Source organism: Falco punctatus (assembly GCF_963210335.1).
Source record: "Falco punctatus genome assembly, chromosome: 5".
In the NCBI taxonomy this organism is placed as follows: Eukaryota; Metazoa; Chordata; class Aves; order Falconiformes; family Falconidae; genus Falco; species Falco punctatus.
The window spans coordinates 2597637-2607720 of record NC_137584.1 but is presented as its reverse complement, the minus strand read 5'-3'; the positions used below and the strand labels follow the sequence as shown (position 1 = coordinate 2607720).

The following is a 10084-nucleotide window of genomic DNA, read 5'->3' as shown; positions in this document are numbered from 1 at the left end:
GTGAGTAACGGCAGCGGCCCGCGGAGCGCCGGGCCTGGCGGCCCTCCCCGGGCCTCGGCTGCGCCCCGAGCGCCGCTGCCGGCCCCGGCGGCTGGGGAAGGGGCAGCGAGGAGACGGGTCGGGACGGGCGCCGTGACGTAGCCCCCGGGCCCCTCGGGTGTGGGCGCTGCTGGGGCGCTCCGCGGGGCCGAGAGAGGAGGGGAGGGCGCCCGCCCGCGGCCGTTGCCGTTGCCGGAGGGTGCGGACGCGCCCCTCGGGCCGTGCCCCCTCGAAGGGCTCTCGCTGCGCCGCCCGCCCGCGGAGGGGCTCGGCTTGCGGCAGGGGCTGCGGCTGGGCTGAGAGCTCCGGCGCTTGGCTCGCCAGGCTCGGAGGAACGCGTGGGCGCTGGCAGCGTGGCTGGCTCGGGCCGGGGCTCCCTGCGCTGCCGTCGGGCTGTTGTCAGGCCGCCCGGCCCCGCGCCGCGCAGCCCGGAGGGCGGGAGGGTTGGCCGGGGCGGCTGCGGGAGGCCGCGCTCGGGTCAGGGCCGGCAGCCCCGCAGGGTTAGGTGTGTGTGCCGGTGGCCTTCCCAAGCAGGAGGACGCTGGCACGTTGAAATCAAATACTCTTCTACATTAAATATAATTTAATGCTGGAGGCTGGCTCACCACGTTTAGAACAAAGAAGTTGCAGCAGGGTTGGGTTTTGTTCTTGCTGCTATCTTTCTTAAGTTCAAACCCGATTAGTGAGAAATTCATGTTCCCTGTTTTGTGGGTGATAGTTACCCATGTTAGAATGGTCAGATTCCAGTACCCCTTCCTAAATTGGATGGACCGAAAAGAAGCTCTGTATTACTGGAAGTGCTTAAAAATGTGTGTATTTAGCATGTAAGCGCAGCTTTAAAGTGTCTGCGTGCCATATGTAATGTCTTCTTCCATCTTTAATGATTTTCAAGGCTTTTTTAAAAAGTCTTCAGAAAAAGACCTTTCTTATTCAGGCAAGTTTTGAGAAATTTCCCAGTTTTTCTAATACTAGAAACACTCCTGAGGCACTCACCAAGGTGGTCAGCTGCAGTTACTTTTATTATTATTATTTGTGTTCCCCGGGCCAGAATGTGCTATATAAATGTGGTGGTTTGGACAGACTCCTGTCAGCCCTTAGGGAAGTTTACTAAAATCTCACCTGGTCAGTCCCTTGGGAACCAAAGCAGTGTTTCCGGGTGCACATGTGCACTGCAGCTCTAGAACGAGGACCTAGCTAGAAGCTTCCGCTCTGTTTAGAGCTGATCTGTTACTTCAGGGTTTTCAGTTTCTTTGAGGTGGGAAATCTTAAGAGAAGCTAAGCTTAGAAAACTTAGCTGAGAAGCTTTGATACTAGCCATGAGCTGTCAACCTCAGTGACTTTAGGATGGCGTTTACCCTTGCATCAATAGTCAGGTTTTCAGAGTTCTCTTCTGTATTGCGCTTTCATTTCTTATGTTTAAGGAACATCAAAACATAAATTACAATTTTTGCTGGTTCTTACTAAAATAGATACATCTGTTTTATCTGAACATACTTTTTTTGCGTTGAGTATTTCTCTTTCGGGATCAGTAAAACTGGAAAAAAACAACCGATGGGTCAGGGTGTTGAAAATAGAGCTACCATATCACCAAAATGATCCAGAGTAAATAAACTCCTTTTGTTTTTCCCTAGCTAAAGAAACATCCATATTCTGGGAAATGGGATGGGAGGAAAAGCTCTGTTGTCATCTGTCCATCTGTATGCTTTTTTCCTCACATAGTGGAAACGACAAGCAGATTTGCCTGCAGGATAAGTTAAAGCTATAAAAAGCAGCAGTGAGGGATGAAAAAAACCCACATCAAAGTATGAGCTTGAATGGGAGAGGTTATCCAGTCTCGTGCTGTTAAGATTGGGGAACAGTTTAGAAACAAATTAATTTGGAACAGGGATAGTCATAGAGGGATGAATGTGCCATTAAGCCTATACAGCAGCTTGTAAACAAAAAGTAAAATAGCTGTGTAAGGTTTTCCTGTTGAAGGGGACTGAATGTTCTAGAAATATAGGTTCTACCCTTTCATGGTAAAGCTTCATGCTTTTCTGATGTGTGATGAAGGAAATTGTAGTGTCTGTAATGATAAAAGGAGAAACCAAAAGATACCAATTAACTTCTGTGCTTTCAGTCTGGACCTGAAGGTAACAATTGATCATCTGGAGAATTGCATGTGGTAGTGAAGAGTACATTGACAGAGCTACCTGAAGATACTGGCGTCTTCAAGCACCTTTCAGTGGAAAATTTGCCGAAGAACTTTCCAGTATAGAGTGACTGGGTGATTAAAAAATCCCAAGTGTAATGCACGAAGAAAACAATGTTGATTTTACAGTAATGAACTATGAGCACATATTTACCACTCTGGAACTAGATTTAGGGATGGTGATGATAATTCTGTAGTCGGGTGGGCTGAATTGATAGCAGAAATCTTTGGAAAAGGGATAGTGGGCAAAAGCTACCGGGAAAAAAAAAAAAAAAGGGTAAAAGGGTAACTTTATGTCCTGGATGCATATTGAAAGACACTGGATTCAAATGTGTTCCCTCAGTCTCAGAAAGGAAGGATGTAGTAGAGCTGAAACTGTACAGAAAAGAAACACCTCAAAAATGTTTAAATGTATCCCGTGATAGTGATGCAATATGCAGACTAGACAGACTGGAAATTTCACCAAAGGAAAACTCAGAGCATCTGATAGAAGCAATTAAATCGTTAATGAAGTAGAAAATGTAAATAATAATATATAAATGAAAACAAATGCTTGCTTACTATCCCTTCTAATTCAGGAACTAGGGGCATCAAATTAAAGTAGCAGGTGATGTCTAAATGGAAGGTGTCCTTTCATATTTTACAAAGAAATGGCCTTTTGTTCAGGAGCTCTGATCCACAAATGGCTGAAGAAGCGTAACTATTCTGGTAGAGCGTTGCTGTACATTGGACCTGTTCTTTGCCCATAGGCAGAGACTGGTGATCTGAACTAACTTGTTGTTCCTTCTGACCTGTTACAGACAGATTTTTTTTTATCTTTTAAAATGTATTCACTAGGCAAGAGAAAGAGTTTGAACTACTTAGATTTTTAGCTGGTACACTAACATGGGTCAACAAACTTGGCGTTAGAATCCAAAAGCTGCTACTAGTTAACAGGACATCATACGAGTCAGAGGAACTGTGTGTGGGGTTTTAATCTGTGTAAAGCTGAAGTTAATCAGGCTTTTTCCTACTGAGAAAGGGAATTGCTGTTAGATAGAAATGCACCCAACAGTCCAGGGCAAGATACTGCGTAAGCGTGTAGGAATGACCAGTGTACTTCAGTAAATTGAAGTCAAATTCTAAAATTTGGATGTCCATGATAGAAATGCAAATCACAGCTGTGCTATTTCTAATGGCTTTTGAATCGGAAACGTATTCTAAGATTTTTTTCCAGTTCCAAGGATAGACATAACTTCAGGTGGCTGTTTCACATGGCATGTTTGCTCAGTCTGTTTCCCCAGTATTACCATTCTGCTATGGCACTAGCACTGATGAGAGTAATTTATCTGTCACTGTCTCTGAAGAGTAGCTCTGAGCAAGATTAAATGACATAATGCAGGCATTGCCAACCTGTATCTCTTCAATGCAGCTTTTACAGTATAGGTATCAATGCCAGGGCCTAATTATGTAATCATCGAGACTGTCTCCTCAAAACACAAGCCTTTACCATAGGTATCATTTACTTGTTCTAAAAATCTTTTCCTTTGATGCTGAGTCTCTCTACAAGCATACTAGAGGTTCATAATATGCTGTGGTAGACAGGCGTCTGTCCTGATGCTAGTCAAATTTTAGTAAGCACGTGGCTCATTTTTTAGTATACTTTTATGATAAATGCTCCATTAAAAAATACTTTTGAAACAAAAGCATAGAGGACTAAGGTCAATTTTTGACGCTTCAGAAAAAGCACTTTATGATAATGAAATCTTGATGTAATAGAGGAGGAATTTAGTAGCAGATATGTCAAGCAAAGAATAAAAAGCAACAGTTCCTTACAGGAAAGCCTGAATGGAAAACCTTATGAACATTCCAATTATAGACATTACAGTCATAAATTCTTTTTTACAGAAGAGATGAGATAAAATAATACTTGCAGAAGTAATTTATCCCTGGCAGTCCTGTATGTTGTGTGATCAACATAGGTAGAATCTGGGTTAAAGAAAACTGAACGCATGAATGCATTAGCCAGGTGTATAATACTGTTTCCTTTTAAAAAAATAATAATCGTGACCCTTTAGAAAAACTTCAGTTTTTCTGATCTGAAAACGGAGTTAAACTCCCAGGGATGGGTAGCATGATAGACTAGAAAGAAGACTGAAAAAGTCAGGAAAAATAGTAGAAGTAGTTTGAGTGTATTTGAAGTTAATTTCTTATTAGAAGAAAAATGTTCTGGACTCCAAAAAATCTCTTTGACAGACTTCTAGGATCTTGGATGAATTGTGAGCTACAGACAAAAAACCTGTAATTTGATGTAAACTGATGTGAGAACTGTTAATGAAAAGTCTTCAGTGAAGTACTATAAACATATATGATGTAAAATCATTTTCCCCTGACAGTAGCTAAAGGTGTCATTTCACAATCCAGCTGGGCAAAATGAGCAGCATAATTTTTGTGCTCTTTCCTTCCCCCATCTGTGCTATTGTCTCTTTTGGCATTAGTGCTGTGATATTCACTCAGCTGAGTCAGCTCTCTAACAAGATAAAAGTTCATAGAGCGGGTTTTTTTTGTTGTTTATTTTTGAGGTGTTAACAGGGTTTTGCTGTTGGAAGTGTACAAGTGACCTTGCTGTGAAAACCAGATGTATCCTGGAGGTAACTAAAAGTAGACAGCAGTATGAACAGATTAAGGTTGGAAATGGAAGTGGAATCTCACTTTTTGGCTGTGCCATAATGCTAATCTAATTCAGGCTGTATTGTTAAAAAGCACGTTTTAAAATTCCTTATCTAAAATTATTACAGTTGTAACAAATAATGTTGTGACAACTGATCAATGTGTTAATGCACTTTAACAGTAGTAAAGACCTTGGTTCTTGGAAATTAAGTTGAGATATTTTGATTTACTGAGATATACACAGGTCATTTTATAAAGTAAGATTCTAAAATTTGGAGGTCAGTGACAGAAATACAAAATCACAACTGTACTACATCTAATGGCTATTGAATTAGAAATTTATTCTAAGATTTTTCAGTCAGTTTAGTGTTGTCAGTTTTATGCTTTTTCCACATAATTCTGTGGTAACCTAAATTTTGTTAATCCTGTTCTCTGGCTCCCTTGTGTTTAATGTTGAACAAGAATTAAAGTAATAGATACAGTAATCAGGCATTCTGTTATACTGACTTTCTTCCGCCTACTTTCAGGGCTCAAATCTTCCTGTATACTATTGGTGGTGTTTTGAACATAGCCCTAGAATTCTACATGGTGTCACACAGCCGTGACATTGTACTAATGGGCTGCCAGCAGCTAACTTCCAGGCTTTTTGGTTGAGGTACATCCTTAATGCTGTGCTGGGTTTTGTTTGCATAATTCAGCAAACAAATCAGAATTTTAGATTTGTGAAGTGGCAAAGCATCATTGTTTTAAGTTTAATTTGCCAGAGTATTTAGTCACTGTATTGGTTAACTAAACACAAAGTGGTTGGTCCAAAGCCAGTAAATAGCTTAGTAAATGAAACCTGTATTCTGAACATAAGCTGTACTTCTGTCATATCCCATTTTGTCCTTTAGTTCTGCTACGTTACTCTCCTTTCATGACTTCAGCTTTTTTTCTTCTGTTTTCTGTGCTATTTCTATTAGACTTGTCAAAATGTTGTAGTTCTGAAATAATGTAACCAGAATTTCCATTTCATGGGTTTTATTTGCATTAGGAATACAATGAATTTCAAAACTAAAATGTTTTCTAAAACATGCGAGTCCTTGGTGGTAGAGCCTCAGAACCTGACACAGCCTCAACTGCAGAAATGGGTTTTTGTCCATGTCCGTCCCCACCCTGCCAAAGGTGGTTAGTTACGCAGTCAGTGTATGAGATGCATTTGTCTCCATATTAATTCTGTTACGTAGAAACTTTGTGAAGCATTTCATACTGTTGAATTAAGTAATAAAAATTCTGACTTCAAGTTATTTATCTTTTGATCAGTTGCGGCCGGATTCCTTCTGTTCGGATTCTGAACTATGACATCATGGCAAGATTTCGCAGAAGAACATGCATCATTTTGTTGCTTTTTATTTTGTTTATTTGCTCCATAATGATGGCTTTGAAGACTCTGAGACCTGACAGAGCTGGCTTTGGGGATCCATTTGGACTTGGTTTGTTGCCTGAGCTTCAACAACGGACGGTGCTCTTAGACAATAAACAGAATTCACTAAATAGGGTTCAAGGAGATACTGTAACGCGTGTCAGTAATTTGCATAGTATCACAGTCAATACTGTGAAAGCATCTATGCCTCCTATAAACAAGCTAGAAGAAGAACTGTCTTCTCCTAATTATAACTTTCACATATTCTACTATAGTTGGTTCGGGAATCCACAGTTTGATGGTAAATATATTCACTGGAACCATCCGTTGTTGCCACACTGGGATCCCAAAATTGCGAACAATTATCCAAAGGGACGGCATAATCCTCCTGAGGACATTGGGGCCAACTTTTATCCTGAACTTGGATCTTACAGTTCCAAAGACCCTTCTGTCATAGAAGCCCACATGAAACAAATGCGTTCAGCTTCAACTGGTAATGAATGTTAACATTTCAGCATGTTGTTCATTTATCCAGCCTTAAATATGTGAATGAACACAACTGACCCATTCTTCCATTTTTCTATGTAATTCTGGAAATGTCTGAAACAAAGAAATGTGTTTGTATTTCTGAGTTTTAACCCCCAACTGAAACCTGCATCTTCAGAGCTGTCTGATGAGTGTAACAGCACAGAAACATAAGAACCGTATTTGTTATCCTGTAGGTGCACATGTTCTATGACTTACTGTTAAGCACTGACAACATACGTAGAAAATAGAGAAACCATTACTAGATACGTTGCCTATGTATTTTATCTTTGGGAATGAATCCTTCAGTTTTAAGAACAGGTTTCAGAAAATCATGTTAACATGGTTATGGCTGTTGAAATAGGAGTGGGTTTTGTGGGGTTTTTTTTCCCCTGAATTCTGTGTGTGTAATAATTTGTATTAATTCATATGTCAAAGAGCATGTAGAATTATAGCTTTTATACAATATATGTTTTATGCAGTGTATTTATAGGTGTTCTCATTAGCTATGGAAATGTCTAATCCAAACCTTCTTGAACTCAGGTATGATAGTTTCAGCGTACCTAATTATAGTTTGTTTCTTTGTCCAAAACTATATTTTTTCTAAAACAAATTGATGTTACCTTCCTTAAATGAGAAACATAAGAATATTCAATATATTTTGGGTCTCATTCTTTGATGTTGGGCTTTCTGGTCAACTTTTAACGATGTTCATTATCTTTAAAATAAGCAGACATATAGGCTAATACGAAGCTCTGAACAACTTCTGTAAATGTAGTTGGAGCAAAGTGACCAGAGCTCATAGAATTTTTTAGAGTGCTGTTCACTTTGAATTTAATCACTTTGGTTCACCTAATCATTAAGGTTTTATGTAATTGTTCCCAATAGTGGTGTTTACTTGTATAGTGTTTACTTCTTGCTTATACTTTTCTCCTGGTTTTTAACTTAACCTGTTTGTACAAGGGTTAACACAAACATAGGAAATTTCTCACCCTTTTCAGTAATACAATAACTATTAACAGGAACACCAGCCAGTGGGAAGACGGTTGCAGAGAAATCTCAGGTATTAGTGACCAGTAAGCACTTTTTTAGTCTTACCTAAAGCAAAATAATGCATGTGATGAAAGCAGAAGAATCTGTGGTGTTTCTCATCCTGTTAATACAAATGTCTGATAAAGCTGAACTGCTGGTGGAAAAGGTGCCAAATAGTAGGAAAAATGCTTTGCAAAATTAGGTGGTTGGTTTTTTTTTTAGTAGCTTGAGTTAGTTTTCCATTCAAAACTCAGCAATGAGAATGAGTAGTTCTTGCTTCCTATGACGTAGTCTTTGTAACACATTTCTTCAAATCAAAATCAAAAGTGATTTTTTTTTCTGCTGTTATTCTAACCTATGGATTTAAGTGCACTTGAGTTTGTTCTCTTCTGTCTAGATTTGACCAACATAAATAATGAGCTTTTTTCCCCCTCAGGTCATTGTTTCAAATATTGTATATCTTTTTTTAATAAGAATTATGCTTTGTTTGTTTTTTTGTGTACTGTGAGGTTGACTATTTACAGTTTCTTCTTTTTTTCTCTTAGCCAATGTCTAATCCATGACTGGATTTTACATTCTGTAAAATAATAATTTTTCTTCTAGCCATTTTTGAGGCATTGTCAAGGATCTTACAACAGGAGAAAAATGTAAGTGGTTCTTTCAGCCAATATTGTGTAATGATCAAAGGTATATAAGAGATTGGAGCAGCAGAAGTCTCATACAGTGCTTCATTGTTTTCTTCTTATATTTTACAATTCTTTATTAATTTCCTGATTTTTAACAAATTAATACAACAGTTACTATTCCTCACATTGCTTGGAGAAATATATGGTTTTTGCACCAGCCTATATTTGTGGTAGTCCAATTTGAAGTTCTCCATTTTTCTTGAATGACAACTTTGGTTTCAACCATGTTTATGCTATTGTTTTTGGCATCGAATCCATCCTTTTTAGACTCCTGAAGTGGTACATTATATTTTAACTATAGGGAAGCAAATATTAAGTAGTCTTTCTCAGAAGAAGACCAATGCAAACATGAGTTTAGGTTCCTTGAACAAACAGTTTGGTCTCCTGAACTTTTCCATGTTTCCTAAACGTGTAGAAGAGGGTCTTGACAGATGTTGTGTTCAGGATACCTTGAGTGTACCTTGAGTTTGTTGCTGCTGTTCTACTTGTCCTTTACAACTTACTCATTTGAATGTTGTCCTTTTCTTTTGTGTGAGATAGAATATAGGGTTATAAAATATAAAATACTGCATTTTTCTTGTGCTTTAGCAGACTTGATTCTCTTTTTGATAAAAATGTGAAGTATATGCTGAGGGTAGTTGAACTACTTTATGTAGTGAGCTCAAATTTCTGATTTTGAAGTTAGAAGATGATTGTGTATTCACTCTAATTTATGCTTTCTTTGTCATAATTTTGGATTTGTTTGTTTGGAAATTGTTAGTCAGAAATGTTACAGTGTTAGTAACATAGATGGCATTTAAAATATATACTTCCCTATTTCGGTGACCTGATCCGTGTACTTAAATCTTTACCTAGTTAAAAAGAATCTCATTGACTTAGTCTTCCATATGTTTTAAATAGTATTGTTAGGAAAATATTCTTACATTGATATTTCGTGTATTTCTTTCTGTCTTATCTTCTTCCTGATACCGTTTCCAGCTACACACTTAAAAGGACTAACTTACTTATCTCACAGCATTTTATTTCAGAAGGAAAGGGTTTGGCATTTCTGAGGAAGCTATGTGTTCTTTTGCTTTCATGGAGAGCATCAGGAAAATTTACAGTACAGGGACATTTTATTTGTTGTCATTGTCTTTGACAGAAATAGTAACATCCTTAAATTATTGAGTTACTCAAGCATTTTTTTAGGTAATAAATTTAAAAACTAATTTCACGTGACTGGAAGGGTAGTTTACACCATAGTAACTTCTTTTAGCAAGAAGGAGGTTGCGGAAATACAGTCACTGTTGTTAGTATGAAATGGTTGTATTATAGTAGAGCCAAAGGTGCAATGCAGTAATATGGTGGGGAATAAAGTTTCATAAAATAAAGAACCTCTTTCATTGCATGCACAGTCGTCATCTTTTTGAGTATGTTCTAACCCTATGTATCTTGATATTCTCTGGCTCTGCTGTGGCATAGCTATAATGCCTTAGTTGGGAGCATTCTTCTATTCTTGGTACAACCTGGAGGTTAGGAGGACACCGCTTGAAAAGCGGGAGGGAATGGCTTTAAGTGTTA

General features: G+C 38.6%; 1 protein-coding gene across 1 annotated transcript in view; it reads left to right on the top strand.

The window, feature by feature from the left end:
- The window catches only part of MANEA (mannosidase endo-alpha), a 47107-nt gene that overhangs the window by 28170 nt on the left and 8853 nt on the right, over positions 1-10084 (top strand). Inside the window, exon 2 of the mRNA XM_080388077.1 lies at positions 6182-6774. Within this exon, the coding sequence (XP_080244203.1) occupies positions 6182-6774 (593 nt within the window). The remainder of the gene's footprint in view (positions 1-6181; positions 6775-10084) is intronic.